This window comes from Salvelinus alpinus, chromosome 35 (genome assembly GCF_045679555.1).
Source record: "Salvelinus alpinus chromosome 35, SLU_Salpinus.1, whole genome shotgun sequence".
NCBI classification, from domain to species: Eukaryota; Metazoa; Chordata; class Actinopteri; order Salmoniformes; family Salmonidae; genus Salvelinus; species Salvelinus alpinus.
Genome location: NC_092120.1, coordinates 19623870 through 19644834, shown reverse-complemented (window position 1 = coordinate 19644834; position 20965 = coordinate 19623870). Strand labels below are relative to the sequence as shown.

The following is a 20965-nucleotide window of genomic DNA, read 5'->3' as shown; positions in this document are numbered from 1 at the left end:
TTCCAGAGAAGGACATTCACTCTCTAGATTGGATTTGGGGGCTTCAAGGACACAGGAAGAACACTCAACACAAAAGATAGATCCAATAGAGGACGAACAGATTTGCTCTGGAGGAGGGGAGGAGGAGGAGGAGAAGGAGGGAGGAAGGGGAAGGGGTAGAGGAGGAGGAGTGGAAGGAGGAGGGAGAAGAGGAGGAGGAGGAGGAGGGTGGAGGAAGGGTGGAGGAGGAGGAACAGGAGGCAGAGGAGGAGGAGGAACAGGGGGAGGTGGAGTGATTGGCAGGGCACTGTATTACATCCATATTACATTATTACATCCAGCACTGCCTGTCAGTGGCTTTACAGGCATCACCAAATACAGCAGCTTTCTCTACCTACCATCTACAAACACACACATGATACCACTCCCCTGAGAGAGAGAGAGAGAGAGAGAGAGAGAGAGAGAGAGAGAGAGAGAGAGAGAGAGAGAGAGAGAGAGAGAGAGAGAGAGAGAGAGAGAGAAAGAGAAAGAGAGAGGAGGGGGAGAGAGAGAGAGAGAAAGAGAGAGAGAGAGGAGAGAGAGAGAGAGAAGAGGGGGAGAGAGAGAGAGAGAAGAGAGAGAGAGAGAGAGAGAGAGAGAGAGAGAGAGAGAGAGAGAGAGAGAGAGAGAGAGAGAGAATAGGGGGAGAGAGAGAAGAGAGGGAGAGAGAGAGAGAGAGAGAGAGAAAGAGAAGAGAGAGAGAGAAAAGGGGGAGAGAGAGGAGAGAGAGAGGGAAAGCAAGAGAGAGAAAGAGAGGTGTCAGGGGAGCTGTTACCCAGAGGAGAGAGTCAGAGTGAAGATCAGTGGGTGTGTGTGTTTGTTTGTTTGTTTGTATGTTCACTCGCAGGCCTGTGTGTAGAGAGGGGTAAACCTACCTGCATGCAGGTAGGCCAGGTCAGGGTTCTCGATGTCGGGGTGATGCTCCTTCAGATGGTTCCTGAAGTCCATGGGGCCGTTGGTGCCGTAGTCACACTTGGGGCAGTTGTACATCTTCACTCCCTCGTGCTTCCCCGTGTGCAGGATGTGCTTTCGGATGTTCTCCGCACAGTTGGATCTTTTAACAGACAACCATTAAAAAGGAGGAACAGTTGATTCAATTAGAAGATAAAAAGATCAAACAAAGAGTAAAAATAAAAAGACAGGAAGGAGAAGAAGAAAATCCCCAAACAATCGAGGACGCTCCCCTTGGAAGGTTTACTGTACTGACGGTTTGGTTTTGTTCTATCGACACTAATAACATGAATCAAGTGGATTGAACGCAAACAATTTAGTGGTGGGGCTGAGGGAGCATGTTGAAGGAGTATACATATTTGGAGAGACTCTTAAAGCCCCTGTGACAATGCAATCCAAAAACGGGGGGCAAAGTGGTAAACAATGATAGACAATTCTACAATTTGAGGGATACATTTCCATGCTGTAGACGCACTGTTGTCGTTTTCACACAGCCCTCTTGCATGTTACAGACGTGTCACTCTAGGAGTATGAAACTCCTGCAACAGGGTGAAAGTTAAAAACAACGTTTCTGCATCGTATTTTGATGAGGTCCACCGTGTTTGTAATCTCGGAACCCTGAACCAAATCTGGTATCCACTGGCCAGCTACAAGACCTGATTCTGGGGGCTGCGGATTTTCAAAACGGAGCTCAAGTAAAAGTAACAGAAAATACTGGCCCTATGCCTCTGCCTGTGCTACAGTGGGGCGGCAGGTAGCCTAGTGGTTAGAGTGTTGGACTAGTAACCGAAAGGTTGCAAGATCGAATCCACGAGCTGACAAGGTAAAAATATGTTGTTCTGCTCCTGAACAAGGCAGTTAACTGACTGTTCCTAGGCCGTCAATGAAAATAAGAATTTGTTCTTAACTGACTTGTTAAATATGTGTAAAAGTGGTATATTATACCATTTTATCCAAAGTGACTTGCAGTGCAGTAAATACATTTTGAACTGTATGTATGATCTGTGTGGGAATTGAACTTACGACTTGGTGTTGCTAACACCAGCTGAGCCATACAGGACCAGTGTAGGTGTGTAGTAGTGTAGGTGTGTAGTATTGACGTGGTGTAGTCGTACAGTAAGCTAATGCTGGGCGCTGGCTGTAATGATGTCAGCTCAGGGAGTCACAGAGACCCCCTGATTTAAGTGTGCAGCCTGACCTGGTCTCAGGCCCTATCTAAACCTGAGGACACACACACACACAAACACACAGACACATGCTCAAAGACATGCTCAAAGACAGCACACACACACACACACACACACAACCAATAGATACAACGGTTACCACATCATGTAAGCACGTGCAGCGCAGGAGCCACGGCACTTTCATACGCACACACACACACACACACACACACACACACACACACACACACACACACACACACACACACACACACACACACACACACACACACACACACACACACACACACACACACACACACACACAGCATCATGCGTGATGGATGAGGCACTCGTGCTTGGTCTCGGGCTGACATTCTCGGACAGTATAATATGCAATCCCTTCTCCCTTATCACCTTGGCTGGGACAATAAAGGCTCACGGGTACCATAGCTCACGCCAGGCAAGGGTAGAATTTGTTTTCACTTTTTGCCGAGACACCTCTCTCCATCAAGGGTCTTAGCAGTCCTGCCCCCCCCCTCATTTGCTTTACGGGACTTCATAATATAAAGATGTCCTCAGAACTATGCAGAGGACCCGCCCCTTTCTGTGTTTTACACATAAATACATCAAAACACCTGCTGGTGAATGGTGACATGCCCTCCATGAAGCCAGTTGCGTTAGGTAGGGTCAAATGTGAGGTGTTCTCCTCACCATGCCTTTCGCTGTAGACCATGTCTACCTCAGTACAGTAACAGCTCCATTAAGACCCTGGGTAAGTGGATAGGGATTGCACACAGGGATGTAACTACCCTCCAGCTAACGCTAAAACCCATGCAGGATGCGCCTCCTCCTTTTAACAGACCAAGACTCCACAACCGAACAATATCAACATCACAAATAAAGTAAATAACATTTTCAATAACTTGACAAATCCCGGTGTATGGCCGGCCTACAGTGAGTAAAGCACACAAGCAGTAGCAATAAATACTATCCAACAAGTAACTATACGATAAATTCAATTCAGAATTTACCCCGACCACTTAAAAGTTATTTCTAAACTTTCCTTCAGATAGAGAAGTCCTCGGTCACCGTCAGGGAAATAATAAGAATAATCATAAATCGTAAAAAAAAAAAAAACATAGAATTTATATTCAAGACAAATTAACTGATTTCTTATTCCAGGCCAGTGGAATAAATAATCCATTCCGAGTCAGATAGGAAGAGGTTCTAAAGAAGAGTGAGGGGATCCCGCGGGAGCGCTTCTATCTCTCAGATATGGTAATGGCGTAATTGTCATATTAAAACAACATCATGTGCGTTTAGGAGTCAGCAGGTGTCAGGCTAAAAGAAAGGCCCACACAGTCCTCCCACGATGGCCAATATTAATTAGTCCAACGGCCGCGTTTCAACTTTCTCCACGTCCGCGAGCAGCGACATGGGAATCAACTCCGCTGCCGAGATAACGTCGCGATTCGCTCCGTCTTTTTTTATTTCCCCAAAACATTTCCATATTTTCTTCGTCCACGACTGCATTGGTAATGAGGCTAGTAATTGAGGCTGTTCGTTAGCGGTGGATTTAAAATGTGTGTGTGTTTGTGTTTTCAAGAATGGAGGTAGGTATCTGCGACGGCTAAGAGACGGCCTAGACATCATTAGCGCTCATCCACGCCTTGCTCTCCGCCTCTCCCAACACTTCACAGGGTCACCGGCCCCGCGACATCCACCGCCAGCCGTGCGGCGGACCTCGACTTTTAGCGCTACCTCGAATTAGCTCAAAGTAGCTCTTTTCGCAGGCAGGCAGATTGAAAATGTGCATACAGAGGATGCTGATTTAAAGTATTAAAGGGAGGATATCAATTATGCCAGTCATGATGCCTTAGTAGCTATCGTGAGTGTCTATTCATTGAGTACAATAGTCATAATGTGGTATGGCATGAGGTTTTGGACTGCAAAATGAGGTATATATCATTGAAAGATAGCCTTTGAGAATGTATATGCCAGTTATCCCCCTCGAAATATGACTATTAATAATATCTGACAGTAATAACCTGCATCTTCCAACCATAATTATTTGAACCTTCTATAATAGAATTCAAAAGGTTATATTTTACATTCATTTGAAGATAAGGTAAAGAAGTTGCATTGAGGATTTCATAGATGTCGGCGACACATCTACTATTTTATACCAATATAAGATTACACAATATATACTAAACAGAAATATAAACACAACATGTAAAGTGTTGGTTTCATGAGCCGAAATAAAAGTTCCCTGAAATTACCCATACACACAAAAAGCGTATTTCTCTCAAATTTCTTTACATCCCTGTTAGTGAGCAGTTCTCCTTTGCCCTGACAGGTGTGGCATATCAAGACGCTGATTGAACAGCATGATTATTACGTAGGTGCACCTTGTGCTGGGGACAATAAAAGGCCACTGTGCAGTTCTCTCACACAACTGATGAGTATTTATGTCTGTATTAAAAGTATTTTTGGGGAAAAACTCGTTCTGATTGGCTGGGCCTGGCTCCCCAGTCTGTGGGCCTACGCCCTCCGAGGCCCACCCATCGCTGCGCTCCTGCCTAGTCATGTAACATCCCTACATTAGGGCCTAATGAATTTATTTCAAATGACTGATTTCCTTTTATGAACTGTCACTCAGTAACATAATTGTTGCATGTTGCGTTTATATTTTTGTTCAGTATCGTAAATGTGTTACGATATAATTATAAACATAATATAATTATAAGATGCAAGCGTTACAATGGTATATCGAATTCTATATATCATGAGATATCCTGTTCACGGTCAAATGTTGACAGGGTCTTGACTAGCACATCCTTATTCGTGTGAAGTCATTGAACAATTGAGCCATTGAGCCATTGGAGGTTTACAAATGTATTCAGGGGGGAAGAGCGGAGCACAGAGTTAGGGCCCTTCATGACTGCCCGGTGCCCGTGTTCAATTCCTCCTACACACATTTGGAACCCAACAGGGGTTGCGAGCCGCTACCCTCTCCAGCCCCTCCCTCTGCCCTCCGTACCCACGGGGGCCAAACCAAAAATGTTAATTGGTCTTCTAACTTGCTGCTTCATTTGCCACAATCTGTAACGATCATTTGGAATCAGATAGAAGAACAGTTGGTCCGGTTCCCTCTGTTGCCTCCCCACAGTGCTTTTAAACGTCAAATACTACTCTTCCTTGATAAATAATATGTGAATTGAGTGAAAAATGCGTAGAAATAAGTGAAATATGATATAACACCTCACATGCTAAACCATTGCCTTTCTGAACTGTGTTAAAGGACAAAGAACGGCAATTGGTATGGTGGTCCCGTTAATGTTTAAGGATTTCTCCCTCTGATGTTCCTAAAGATATGAACCCAGATTGGAACATCTCACTTTTATTTGAGTTTTTCTTCTGTTCTTCAGACGAGTATCTGAGCAGTACATTCCAATTCCGACAGCCTAACATATCCTGACAGAGCAAACCACAACAAACAGCCCGCCCGTGTCATTTTAGTTCCTCTGAAACCGACGCCGGGAGCGTTCCCTTCGCACTTCCACCACTCCTGAGAGGGGGGAGGAAGAGGACGAAGAAGAGGAAGAGAAGCGAGATGGAGAAGTGCAACGTGGCCAAAAGTTTGTAAGTGTGTAATTACTGATGGTCTGTGATGGCGTTTTAATGACAGACCTGCCAGCGGCTGGATGCTGTAGCCTGCTGATGATCGCAGAGTGATGCGATGATGAAGCCTGTGGGAGATCAGACCTGTGTGTGTGTGCGTGCGTGCGTTCGTGATTAAACCCACGGTCCTCCTGCCCATCAACCCCTGCCATCAACCCCTGCCATCTGTCCTTCCATGCGTGGGCGAGCCCAATGAGCCGGTACCTGTAGTCGCACCAGGGGCAACGGTAGGGCTTCTCCCCCGTGTGCACGCGCTTGTGGCGGGTCAAGTGGGACTGGGTGGTGGAGGCGAAGCCGCACAGCTGACACTTGAAGGGCCGTTCTCCTGGGGGACAGACAGAGAGACAGGCGGGGAAGATAAGGAAGGGCGGATAGGAAGACGGACAGAGAGAAATACAGAATCCCTGTCCGTCTCAAGTGGAATCTCACTCTAACGCAGGCATTCACATTTAACATATGAATCATTTAGCAGACGCTCTTATCCAGAGCGACTTACTTTAGTCCATTCATCTTAACATAGCTAGATGAGACAACAACATATCACAATCATAGCCCCTAAACAAAATAGTTATTAGCAAAGTCAGTGCTAGTAGGAAAGTAGTTGAAACCTTTCAAATACTTTTGAGCAGTCGCAATTTTGCGACTATTCCAATAATTCAATTGTGCCAGGAAAGCTCAATCAAGGCCACCTAAAGCAGCGATTGTCAGCGGGTCAAGGGTGTCTGAGTAAAAAAATAAAAAATATGGGGGAAAAACTTAAAACAGGTAGAAAGTGTGTAGAACTTATAATGAACCATTTTCTTTGTTGATATAATTGAATCTCTGAAATGTTTTTCTTCAATCACAGTATTTTCAACATAGAGCCATTAGCAGCGTTTTTTGGGGTCGATTTTGTGCTCTCAAACCAGTGAATTTATTAACATTCTTCATCAAGAATATGGGAGAATTGTTATTATTGTCGATGAAAGAACGGGGAATGTTGTTCCCTTGTCATAAATTTGCTACATTTACTAACAACATAGCATAAAAAAACTGTTTTACAGATATTGTATTTTGGCGATTCTTTTCCGCGATGCGAATATTGGGTCGCAACTGAGACAACCTGCTTCAATTTGGGTCCCGAGGCAAAACCAGTTGAGACCCAGTCATCTAAAGCACTTCAAATCCTATTTGAACCCAGGACTGATCTGAAGAAGAGACACACTGATGACACCTGTAGTCTGGACAGTGTGTCCGACAATAGATTGCCGAGATGTATTTATTGGAACTGACACTTGACAACAGGGGACAAGAGAGGACAAAAAGTAAGAGCGTCGGGTAAATGTAAATGACTGTCAAAATGCGACAGCAAAAAAAAAAAATCTAAATGATGAATATCTAAATGAATATTTATAACGGGATGCTTGATCCTTGGGCGCCTGCCAGACGAACGGTTAACAGGATTTGTTTCACTTTCCCAATTTCCAAAAAGCACTTGTTATTGACGGCATATCTGAAAAATGCAATTTTCCTAAGCGATAGAATGACATGGTGAAATGATAACCTAAATTAAAAAATCTCAGACTCAGTCATCCATACTGCTACACATGTCTATCACCGACATCAACATGTCAGACTGTGTGTGTGTGTGTGTGTGTGTGTGTGTGTGTGTGTGTGTGTGTGTGTGTGTGTGTGTGTGTGTGTGTGTGTGTGTTAGATGCTGGATGTGTGCAGCTCTAGCATCGTGTGGCTCACCTGTGTGTTGGCGGCGATGCTTGGTGAGGGCGTGTCGCGTGCCACCCGCAAAACCACAGAGATCGCACAGGAAGGACTTCTCTCCTGTATGGGGCGGGAATGAGGGGGGTCAGAGTACATTACAGAGTCAACAGAGGAAGAAGGAGTAGGGACAACATCATCAACAGAGAGAGAGAGAGAGACAGAGCGAGAGAGAGAGAGAGAGAGAGAGAGAGAGAGAGAGAGAGAGAGAGAGAGAGAGAGAGAGAGAGAGACAGAGAGTTCATTAACAGATGAAAGCGGAGGGAAAAGTCACAGATCACTAGTGTATATCCATCAAGGCTCTCACAGTTAACTAATTCCTCCAATCAAATGTATCCGTGTAAATATGTCAAATGGGACGGAAATTGCCAGTGTGGTTTATTGACTGTGATAAAATCTGAAAAGCACCGCTGAACATAATTACATACTTGTCAGCGCCATAAAAATTAGCTTTATTATCAATGGGATGGTTTTGTACAACTTCATTTCTGTCCGATGCCTTCCAGATGGGGCTGAGCTGATCACTCCAGCGGGTTTTTTTACTACGCAGTGTGCCTCTCTCTCTCTCTCTCCCTCTCTCTCTCCCTCCCTCCCTCCCTCCCTCCCTCTCTCCCTCTCTCCCTCCCTCCCTCCCTCCCTCTCTCTCCCCCTCTCTCTCTCTCTCTCTCTCTCTCTCTCTCTCTCTCTCTCTCTCTCTCTCTCTCTCTCTCTCTCTCTCTCTCTCTCTCTCTCTCTCTCTCTCTCTCTCTCTCTCTCTCTCTCTCTCTCTCTCTCTCTCTCTCTCTCTCTCTCTCTCTCTCTCTCTCTCTCTCTCTCTCTCTCTCTCTCTCTCTCTCTCTCTCTCAGCACAGAGACACAGCAGGAGGAGGAAGAGGTGTAGGCAGGCTGATCGCAACACAAACATGACTCTGAGGACACTGGATCATCAGTATGAGTATTTATTTGCAAAACGTTTCGCAACGGACAACAAAACGTTTTGTCCAGTTCAGAATGTACATCCTCTTTTCCTCTCTACTGAACAGGACCCAGGTGATGGTCCATACCCTGTATAACAGATGTTTAAAACGGTGTTGGCTGTTTGGCTCTACGACATCAACAAGCTTTAGGGCAGTTGTCTGAACTCCTTGTCACGGACGTCCTCATTTCAAAGAGGTCTTCTCACAAAACCGACTGACCAGACCGAACCTAATATGTTACGAATATGGAAAGGGGGGACTTTCCTTTCGATGGTGTTGGTTGTTCTGCTCTGTGCCACTACTAATGTGCTCAAACATGGGTCAAACAAAAGTTCTTATATCTCTCTATAGGACAGACACTTCAAAACCTTATTCCTTATGATGCATGTTTTGACCGTCTGTTTTGCCATGTACAGTCGTGGCCAAAGTTTTGAGAATGACACAAATATTCCTTTTCACAAAGTCTGCTGCCTCAGTTTGTATGATGGCAATTTGCCTATACTCCAGAATGTTATAAAGAGTGATTAGATGAATTGCAATTAATTGCAAAGTCCCTCTTTGCCATGCAAATGAACTGAATCCCCCAAAAAACATTTCCACTGCATTTCAGCCCTGCCACAAAAGGACTAGCTGACATCATGTCAGTGATTCTCTCATTAACACAGGTGTGAGTGTTGACGAGGACAAGGCTGGAGATCACTCTGTCATGTTCGAATAACAGACTGGAAGCTTCAAAAGGAGGGTGGTGCTTGGAATCATTGTTCTTCCTCTGTCAATCATGGTTACCTGCAAGGAAACACGTGCCATCATCATTGCTTTGCACAAAAAGGGCTTCACAGGCAAGGATATTGCTGCCAGTAAGATTGCACCTAAATCAACCATTTATCGGATTATCAAGAACTTCAAGGAGAGCGGTTCAATTGTTGTGAAGAAGGCCCAAGAAAGTCTAGCAAGCGCCAGGACCGTCTCCTAAAGTTGATTCAGCTGCGAGATCGGGGCACCACCAGTACAGAGTTTGCTCAGGAATGGCAGCAGGCAGGTGTGAGTGCATCTGCACGCACAGTGAGGCGAAGACTTTTGGAGGATGGCTTGGTGTCAAGAAGGGCAGCAAAGAAGCCACTTCTCTCCAGGAAAAACATCAGGGACAGACTGATATTCTGCAAAAGGTACAGGGATTGGACTGCTGAGGACTGGGGTAAAGTCATTTTCTCTGATGAATCCCCTTTCCGATTGTTTGGGGCATCCATAAAAAAGCTTGTCCGGAGAAGACAAGGTGAGCGCTACCATCAGTCCTGTGTCATGCCAACAGTAAAGCATCCTGAGACACCATTCATGTGTGGGGTTGCTTCTCAGCCAAGGGAGTGGGCTCACTCACAATTTTGCCTAAGAACACAGCCATGAATAAAGAATGGTACCAACACATCCTCCGAGAGCAACTTCTCCCAACCATCCAGGAACTGTTTGGTGACGAACAATGCCTTTTCCAGCATGATGGAGCACCTTGCCATAAGGCAAAGGTGATAACTAAGTGGCTCGGGGAACAAAACATCGATGTTTTGGGTCCATGGCCAGGAAACTCCCCAGACCTTAATCCCATTGAGAACTTGTTGTCAATACTCAAGAGGCAGGTGGACAAACAATACCCCAAAAATTCTGACAAACTCCAAGCATTGATTATGCAAGAATGGGCTGCCATCAGTCAAAATGTGGCCCAGAAGTTAATTGACAGCATGCCAGGACAGATTGCAGAGGTCTTGAAAAAGAAGGGTCAACATTGCAAATATGGACTCTGCATCAACTTCATGTAATTGTCAATAAAATCCTTTGACACTTATGAAATGCTTGTAATTATACTTCAGTATTCCATAGTAACATCTGACAAAAATATCTAAAGACACTGAAGCTGCAAACTTTGTGAAATTAATATTTGTGTCATTCTCAAAACTTTTCGGCCACGACTCTACTAATGAATGTGTTATTCAATGTGTTTCTACGGGCTTTCGCAGTAAATGCCAAATTCAATGTTTTATCAAATAACTTTGTATATATATATATTTTTTTTTTTAGACCTACAGGGATCCTAAAATTCGAAATCAAATGGCTAAATTATACATTTTATGACCATCTTAAAACAATTCCTTATGTTAGGCGACAGGTAGCCTAGAGGTTAGAGCGTTGGGCCAGTAACCAAAAGTTTGCTGGTTCAAATACCCGAGCCGTCAAACTAAAAAATATGTCGATGTGTCCTTGAGCAAGGCACTTAATCCTAATTTGCTCCAGGGGCACCGTACTACTATGGCTGCACTCATCCGCTGTATGTGATAAAACATCTTCTTTTTTAGCTTAGACCTACAGGTGTTAATACAGCGATATATGACAGAGGCTTAGTATGGTGCTGTGTCTCAGTGCCAGCCTGTTGTTGCCCATTGTTAATTACGCCAGCTCCACTCAGCAGGGAAGAACTCTGATTAGTCTGCAGACCTCTGGCCTGTCTGCCTCCAGGACATAAAGCACATGCTGTAGCTACCCACATGAAAAACAAATACTACACTTTACTATAGAATACTACAGTACTTACTATAGAGTTCTGTAGTAAACTATATACTGTAGAATACTATACTACACACTGTAGTATCCCTCGATCATGTGTAGTACTTACTATATAATGTTGCAGTATACTGCAGAATACTATAGTAAATTCTGCAGTATTATCCGCAACAACAAAAGAACACTGTAGTAAATACTACAGCAATGTCCGCAAAATATACATTTTTCATGTGGGTACAGTAGCACACACACAGGCATACATGCACACATGCTGACAGACACACACACGGACACTTGCAGCACGCTAGCGCAAACCCATGCACACGCAAGCACACACACACACACACACACACTATCACTGTCACTTAACTGCTCGTCTCAATCCCAAAGTTTGAACTTTCACTGTGCATTGTTAATGCATGGAGGTGACAACTTCATGCAGAGGGGAAGTAGTGTTTTTCACTTCGGATAACAGCTTTTATTGAGTCTACAGAGAGAGAGGAGCCTCGTATTACCCGTATTACACCCATTTAAACCCACTCGACTGTGAGGAGTGTTCTAACGCAGTGCCACTTAAGACGAGAAAACCACCAGTCTTAAATAGGTGCTTTTTCCTTAGCTATAGAGGATTCCTATTTGTTCATTCTGGAATGATAAAATCTTTGGGCTTTTAAAATTGCCCTTCTTCCTCTCTTTCTCCTTGTCGGCATTGGAACCTTCAGGGCGACATTAGGGGAATGTTAGGGGGAACGTTAGGGGAACGTTAGCAGTCTGTTAGGGGAGCGTCAGGTCTGCCTCCTCCTCAGTTCCTATCAGAAAAATAGCCCCCTCTTTCCCTTCTCCCCATCACCCCCCGATTCCACCCGTCGCCCTTCCATCACTCATTATGCCCCGTGCTACAAGACCCCACCACGGAAAAAATCCATAGCCATCGATTCCCGCGCCCAGTCGCCACAATTATTATTTTAGTGGAAACGCTGGCGATAAATTACGTGTGCTTTTCATCTGCCGTTCGATGGCGGTGAGCCCTCTGAGGGCCAAGGGGAGGATGGCGTGGGTGGGGGACCGGACAGTGACGGGGCCCTGTCAACACCAGGGGATCCAGCAGGCTAAAGATACTGAGCACAGGGCCCGTACACACACACAATCACAACTCGCTCACGGAGACGCACAGATCAGACAAACACACAGTCATACACAAAACGCAACCCAGATTACACACACACACACACACACACACACACACACACACACACACACAGTCATACACAAAACGCAACCCAGATTACATATGGCCAGTTAAATCTCTCACATAACTTTGCGTCATTTTAACAGTTCAATACTATTCTTTGTTCGTACTCTTCTGGTACTTCCTCTACCCCTAACAAAATAAATCCACTTATTGCAAGACTTACTAAAAAGTACTTTGCAGTCAAAAATACCACCTCTATTTGCACGTGCGTGTGTGTGTGTGTGTGTGTGTGTTTGTTTTGAATCACATACACTGCTACTGTTTAATATCGATCTTGTTGCCTAGTCACTTTATTCCTAGTTATATGTACTGTACATATTACCACGGACCCCTGCACATCGACCCGATACTGATGCCCCGTGTTATCGTTACTCATTGTGAATTTATGAATACTTTTATTATTATGTGTTATTACTTATTTCTCTATTTTCTCGAGCTCTACATTGTTGGTAAGGGCCCGTAAGTAAGCATTTCATTTTTAGTCTACACCTGTTGTTTACGAAGCGTTTGACAAATATAATTTGATTTGATTTGATATATGTGTGTCTGGGTGCCCGACGCCAATATCTGTGTTTTAAATAACCCCGTAGGAGTCTGCATGCAGCTATAATTGCCTCCCTCATTAGTTATGTTTTAGCAGGGTTGCGGTTGGGAGGGCAATTAATTTCACCGCTTAATTTTTGACACAGAATCCGCCCGCTCTATTGATGTGCTTCGCCATTTTGGGCCTCATTTCTCAGGGAAATTAATTGACAAAGTGCGAAGATTTATCAGCATATCGCCAGATTAAGCGACAAACTGAGGCAATGAGGAAATCAATTGTGGCCCTGTCGCGGCAAACGGCACTGCCGGTCCCTCTGCGGAGGGGCTGGGGAAAAGGCTGGGGCGGGTTGGGACATGTTTGATTTATTTATTTATTTGAGTCGCTCATTCATCAGCCGTTACAAATGACCCTGGCGGCTGACGCTACCTCCCCTCCTCCTCCTCTTCCTCCTCAGCTCAGACATTGGGGGTGTGAGGAGAGTGATTAACATAGAAAACACACAAATCAGCCCCAGAACAATGAATCCAGTTGGGGACATGATTGCAGGCCCAGGAGCGGGAGGTGTTCACACACAGAGGAAAAGCAGGAAGTCCCTCACGACGGCTGCTCACGTCACAGTCCCAGTCAGAGAAATGGTAGCAGCACAAGTGTGTTTTATAGAGACTCGTTGTCTCTCGTCACAACGGAAAATGTTCAAATGCAACAGGATTGAGAACATACACTGTTTAAAAGACAGAATTCCATTTCATGACTAGTGCTGTCGCATATCTCAAACACTGTTTGCACCACATAATAGTGCAGCTACCAACTATTCACACACCTTAATTGTTGCGCTACATTATCTTGTTGCGCGACATTATCTTGGGTATCGATGCTGACACACACGCAGGCACGCGCTACTTTCCTCAATACCACCCACCAGTGGTCCGATCTGTCCTCATCCCGCCCGCTACACACACAACCCACCCCAGACAAGTAACAGAGATCTCCAGCTATATGTCACCGAGAATGATTGGTTCAACTTTTAGTTTCCTACTTATTTTATTAGTATTGCAGCTTACCCTTGTGAAGGAGCCCATTTACAACGTTCAAACAGATCACACACGCCGATCATATTTTAGAGTGCGTCAACTCGCCTGTGTGCTGGAATGGGATTGCAATGATACGCCAATGTCTGCCTCTGTCACCCCCCTCCCCCCCGTCCCCGTCCCCGTCTGCCCATTAATAGAAGTGTTGCATCATGGAGCTGTAAATTGAGTTTGCTTTCTGGGTGTCACTAATCAGGGCCTCAGTCGTCCCTCTCTCTCTCTCTCTGTCGTCCCTCTCTCTCTCCCTACCCCTCTCTCTCTCTCCCTACCCCTCTCTCTCTCTCCCTACCCCTCTCCCTCTCTCCCTACCCCTCTCCCTCTCTCCCTACCCCTCTCCCTCTCTCTCTCTCCCTACCCCTCTCTTTCTCTCTCCCTACCCCTCTCCCACTCTCCCTACCCCTCTCTCTCTCTCCCTACCCCTCTCTTTCTCTCTCCCTACCCCTCTCCCACTCTCCCTACCCCTCTCTCTCTCTCCCTACCCCACTCTCTCTCTCCCTACCCCACTCTCTCTCTCCCTACCCCACTCTCTCTCTCCCTACCCTCCCTGTCGCAGCAAGTGACACCTTGGCGCTTGGAGCAGAGTGACGGTCGGCCCCGGCCGACGGCGAGTGATGGTTCTCGGGGAAACAAATGAAAATAAAAAGGTCTAATTATGTCGGCGGCGCCTTGCCACCGTGAGAGGGGCCCGCGTGACGGATGGACTGTTCTCCTGCTGGCGCTCACTCAGCCTGTCATACCGAGACCCGCCCCCATGCCTGCCGTCCTGCCTTCTGCTAGCTTCAGTCATTGACTTTAAAAAGGGTGTCAAGGAGTAGCTTGACTGACGGACTGACACCTGAAGCAAACAGTCTGGCCACACCAAACAGGCACTTTGTTCATTTCTGACTGGTTCCTACTCTCAGTATATGTACGTACTGTAGGTAGGCATCTTGAAGGTGTGTCTCACCTGTATGGACATGTACTAATTCACTGTATGTATTGGTATTGGTGTGTGTGTACAGTACAGTACAGTAGACAATGTGTGTGTGTGTGTGTGGGGGGGGGGGGGGGGGGTGTTGCATCTCACCTGTGTGTGTCCTGTAGTGGTCTTTCATGGCAGACAGGGTGAGGAAGGCGTAATGGCAGGATGGCCAGGCACACTTATGGGGCTTGTCCCCCGTATGCAGCTTCATGTGGTTGTTCAGAGCCCACTTCTCACTGAACGACCGGTCGCACAGATCACACTCAAACTTCCTGCGAGGGAGGGAGGGAGGGAGGGAGGGAGGGAGGGAGGGAGGGAGGGAGGGAAGAGAGCGTTATTTAGTCCCAAAGCTGAGGTAAAAGGTAGAAACCCAAGACTGTAAGGTAGGGAAGGGAGGAAGTAGGAGAACACACACACACATACACACACAGATTGCTGGGGCTCCTGGCGTGTCATGTCTGTATAAGCAGGCATTGATTTTTCTGTCCAGGCCTGCCACCTCCACCATTTATTCTCTGCTTTGCGCCAGGGCCCAAAGGACTGGAGAAATTCTGTTACAGTCCAAACACACACACGCATGCATACAGCGCGCACACACACACACACACACACACACACACACACACACACACACACACACACACACACACACACACACACACACACACACACACACACACAAAGACGGGCCAGTAGGGAGTATAGAGTTGCCCTGTACAGGGGTCTCCCACCACTTAGTCAGGGCCAACAGGAATACTGTAGGCTAAATGAAAAGCTGGATCACACTTTCCCTCCTACCTGGCTTTATCCCTCTAACTCCTCATCTCCGTTCATTCCTCATCTTTCTTCATGCCCATCTCTTCAAATCCCGTTTCCCTTTCTCACTAACCATCTCTCCCTTGTATCTCTCTTTCCCTCTGTTCCTCCGCCCTGTGTGCCAGTCTTTGTGCGATGACACGAAGCACAGTTGATGGGGAAAGAGCTCTTCTCCACAGAGGCCAGCGGTGCATGACATAGGCCTAGATACTTCCAGGTTAGAGTGAGGGCGCTCAGTCCCAGATTCATAGCTGTTTAATTAAGCTACAAGCAACACGTATTAGTTAAAACAACAGAATACCATTCCGGTCAAATTCATCTTTAGGCCGCCACTAGAATTTTGCCTAGCTGGAGAATGAAAAATGTGTGTGCCATAAACAAGAGAATTGTTCAGATTCTTCGGGAGCGTTTGTCTTGTGCCGAGACTCGTGAGAGCGTGTTATTTTAGCGAGGAGGTCTGATTGTGTTGTTTAATGCCTCTGGTATCTGTTTCATAGCATGCCATGTTGACACTCACCTGAACAAATAATGACTTCTAGCAGCGTGGAGCACATGCCCTAATCAATAATTCAACTCATACGTTTTCCTTGTGGAGAGAGGGGGGGGGGGAGGGGTAGAAAGATAGAAAGGGGGAGAAGGTGAGGGAGAGAGAATGGAGAGTGTGAGAGAGAGAGTCTGGAGTGAGGGAGAGAGAGAGAGGGAGATGGACAGAGAGGGGGAGACAGAAAGAGAGTGGGGAGTAAGAGAGAGAGAAGAGAGAGAGACAGGGACACACACACGTGCTTGCCTTATACACTACCGTTCAAAAGTTTGGGGTCACTTAGAAATGTCCTTGTTTTTGAAAGAAAAGCCCATTTTTTGTCCATTAAAATAACAGCAAATTGATCAGAAATACAGTGTAGACATTGTTAATGTAAATTACTATTGTAGCTGGAAACGGCAGAACCAGATCTTCAGTTTCTTGGCAATTTCTCGCATGGAATAGCCTTCATTTCTCAGAACAAGAATAGACTGACGAGTTTCAGAAGAAAGGCCATTTTGAGCCTGTAATCGAACCCACAAATGCTGATGCTCCAGATACTCAACTAGTCTAAAGAAGGCCAGTTGTATTGCTTCTTTAAATCGGCACAACAGGCTTTTGTGGAGCGATGGGTAACGATGCTTCGAGGGTGGCTGTCGTGTTCCTGGTGTTCCTGGTTCGAGCCAAGGTAGGGGCGAGGAGAGGGATGGAAGCTATACTGTTACACTGGCGATACTAAAGTGCCTATAAGAACATCCAATAGTCAAAGGTATATGAAATACAAATGGTAGAGAGAGAAATAGTCCTATAATTCCTATAATAACTACAACCTAAAACTTCTTACCTGGGAATATTGAAGACTCATGTTAAAAGGAACCACCAGCTTTCATATGTTCTCATGTTCTGAGCAAGGAACTTAAACGTTACCTTTTTTTAAATGGCACATATTGCACTTTTACTTTCTTCTCCAACACTTTGTTTTTGCAAATTGAACATGTTTCATTATTTATTTGAGGCTAAATTGATTTTATTGATGTATTATATTAAGTTAAAATAAGTGTTCATTCAGTATTGTTGTAATTGTCATTATTACAAATAAATACAAAATAAAAATAAAATTGGCCGATTAATCGGTATCGGCTTTTTTTGGTCCTCCAATAATCGGTATCGGTATTGAAAAATCATAATCGGTCGACCTCTATTTACAACATTAACAATGTCTACCCTGTAGACATTTTCTGATCGATTTGCTGTTATTTTAATGGACAAAAACATTTGCTTTTCTTTCAAAAACAAGGAAATTTCTAAGTGACCCCAAACGTTTGAACGGTCTACATTCAAAGTAGGATGAATCTATCTGTCATGAATTCCACCGAAGTCGGCGCCTCTCCTTGTTCGGGTGGCGTTCGGCGATCGACGTCACCGGCTTTCTAGCCATCGCCGCTCCATTTCTAATATATCCATTTGTTTTGTCTTGTTCCATTACACACCTGGTTTTCATTCCATAATCACTGCATGTAATTAGTCCTCTGTTCCCCTCCATGTCTTTGTGTGTAATTGTTTATTGTTATGTGGATTTTGTCAGGCGCTATACTTTTGCTATGTTCCATGTTTTTGGAACGTTACTGTTCTTATGTGCTGTCATTTTTGGAACGGAATTAAAGTGCGCCTGTTTAATACACTCTGCTCTCCTGCACCTGACTTCGCCTCCCGTACACACCCCTAACACTATCTCGCACACAGATACGCTTGTCACGTCCCACTATCATCCCAGTCTTAGGAAACGGCAGCTTCAACATCCTTTTACCACGAGCACTCAAACACACATTCTAAAAAAGTGTCTATATCACCTTGGTCTAATCTCGCAGGCATCTTCAAAATCCTCCCATTCATTCGCTCCATGCCGTGACTTGCCAAAGACCTTATCCTGGCGATAAATATATGTCCATGTCTGTTTCTCCTTCCCCCTCTCTCTCTAGTATTCCTGCAACAGCCAGTCCCCCGCCGTGGGAGAGGTAAATAAGATGAGTGAAGAAATGCTGTCTTTTACTGTGAACATTATGCACAACACTCCTGTTTTATGAGCTAAACGGGGCCATTGTTTATCGTGGGGCGCCATTTCAGCGCTAGGCCTTAACATGGGCCTCTTTCTCTCTCTCTCTCTGCGTGTGTGTGTGTGTGTGTGTGTGTGTGTGTGTGTGTGTGTGTGTGTGTGTGTGTGTGTGTGTGTGTGTGTGTGTGTGTGTGTGTGTGTGTGTGTGTGTGTGTGTGTGTGTGTGTGGTGTGTGTGTGTGAGGCTGAGTTGAGGAGGAATGGTGCTTGCAGTAGACTGATCAGTGGGGGTTTTGTATGGATGAGAGGAGGTATGGCGTCTGTTTTCACCAGATCAGATGGAGCTCTTTGATCTTGTCATCCGCGTGTCAGATCACGTCACGATCCACAGTCTAGCCCCTATACTTATGCATAGAGCCTACCACCTCTAAACAGTCAGGAGCAAGGCAAAGCAGGCCAGAGATAGAGGGAGGTAGAGAGAGAGAGAGAGAGAGAGAGAGAGAGAGAGAGAGAGAGAGAGAGAGAGAGAGGGGTAGAGAGAGAGAGGTAGAGCGAGAGGGGTAGAAAGAGAGAGACAGAGAGAGAGACAGAGACAGAGACAGAGAGAGAGACAGAGAGAGAGACAGAGAGAGAGAGGTAAGAAACAGGAGGCCTTCCTCCTATTTGTTAGATATAATTAGAGTTGTATTTATTTTTGTTGTGGTTGCTGTTAATCAGATTTCCACTTGTAGGAAATTAACAGGCGCTCTAGATCTCAATTACACATGATGACAAGGAGTGTGTTGGTATTCACACACACAGTATTGTACAACTAACTTTGTGGGGACACACAAGTCAGTCCCATTCAAAATACTATTTTCTCTAACCCCTAACCTTAAGCCGAAAACCTAACCTTAACCCTAGCCCCTAGCCCCTAACCCTATTTTATTTATTTAACTAGGCAAGTCAGTTAAGAAGAAATTCTTATTTACAATGATGGCCTACTCCGGCCGAACCCGGACGACGCTGGGCCAATTGTGCGCCGCCCTATGGGACTCCCAATCACGGCCAGATGTGATACAGCCTGGATTCGAACCAGGTACTATAGTGACGCCTCTTGCACTGAGATGCAGTGCTTTAGACCCCTACGCCACTCAGGAGCCCAAACCCTAAAACCCTAGCTCCTAACCCTAAATTCTAACCTTAACCCTCATTCTAACCATAACCCTAAAACTAACCCTAGCTCCTAACCCTAAATTCTAACCTTAACCTGCTATTTCTAGGGGGTTTAACAATAGCTGGTCAACATTTTTTTTGTTTACTATTCTTGTCCCCACACACACACACACACACACACACACACACACACACACACACACACACACACACACACACACACACACACACACACACACACACACACACACACACACACACACACACACACACACACACACACACACACACACACACACACACACACACTCCCTCCCTCCCTCCCTCCCTCCCTCCCTCCTCTGATCCTGAAGCAGCTAAATGATTGGCATCCCATGCAGATTTATTCAAATAGCCAGGTGGGCCTCTTCCCTGTAAGCTCCCGTCTTTATTCCTATACCGTCATTCATCACCACACTTCTCACACAGACATATCTGCAGGATACACTTCCACTGATGGCAAAAAGGAAGCCCATGTGAAGCCTCTCTGCACTACCGCCCCCATGTGGCAAGGTGGTCACTGGGATAGGATTGTGTGTGTCAGTAACTTACTTCCACTAACTCTATTTTACTTATTAGACACAACAGGACACGTGGCACAAAACGGACCAGTCATAGCCTTCCTAAATAAGTCAAGATGCTGTGAAGTACTGTGGAGACCGGTCCAGAGGTCCCTCCCTTTCCCTCACGTTAGGTTGACCAGAAAAGTCTCCGACATATTCTCCCTCTCCCTTCCAGCCAAACTGACACAAACAGACAACTTCAAAATGAAGACTGTTGTCTATTTAGTGAAGGGGGGGATGGGGGGGAAAGAGAGAGAGAGTCCATCTGATATGCAACTGTCAGGAGAGGATTTTCACGTGCAAAATAAGAGTGTGTGTGGCGGCGAAAGATAGCCTAGAGGTAGAAACACGACAGCGTTCAGTGTGGATCATCAACTGGCAGGCCTCTCTCTTTCTCTCTCTTTCTTTTTCTCTCTCTAGAAATCACTCTGCACTTCGTCAGCCCGGCATCTTAAATCCAGATCAAATTAGCAGAATGAAGATTAAGTCATTTGGCCTTGAGCTGCCCCAAACATTACAAGTCGAAGACAGAGGATAACTTTAAACTCTGCCGACTGGTGTCAAAATGTGTGTGTGTGTGTGTGTGTGTGTTTGTGTGCATGCGTGAGGCCAGAATATTTCTTCAGCGGGAGTCGATTGAAACCAAATTAAAAGAAGTGTTTGTTTGTTTTTTTAAAGAAGGAAGATTTTAGATTCCTTCGGGTGACTTTCCTGAGTACACAGCCCTGGTTTCCGTTATTTTCCATTAGTGTACACAAAGTCAACTGACGACAAGCTCGTTCCCAGGTTGAACGATAGCAAGACGAGACACCATCACTCTCGTGCCCTGCACGTGCTTTCCAAGACTCCAGTAGTCTACGGTCCAATGGGCTTTGAAGGTAATCAAATCAGCTGG

At 45.5% G+C, this 20965-nt stretch overlaps 1 protein-coding gene across 2 annotated transcripts in view; it reads right to left on the bottom strand.

Moving 5' to 3' along the window:
- LOC139564311 (zinc finger protein 407-like) overlaps window positions 1–20965 on the bottom strand; it is a 185217-nt gene that overhangs the window by 56853 nt on the left and 107399 nt on the right. For both annotated transcript variants that reach the window (XM_071383732.1, XM_071383733.1), the window contains exons 5-8: window positions 15031–15197; window positions 7557–7640; window positions 6027–6147; window positions 894–1072 (exon numbers count right to left, since the gene is read on the bottom strand). In XM_071383732.1, the coding sequence (XP_071239833.1) occupies window positions 894–1072; window positions 6027–6147; window positions 7557–7640; window positions 15031–15197 (551 nt within the window). The remainder of the gene's footprint in view (window positions 1–893; window positions 1073–6026; window positions 6148–7556; window positions 7641–15030; window positions 15198–20965) is intronic.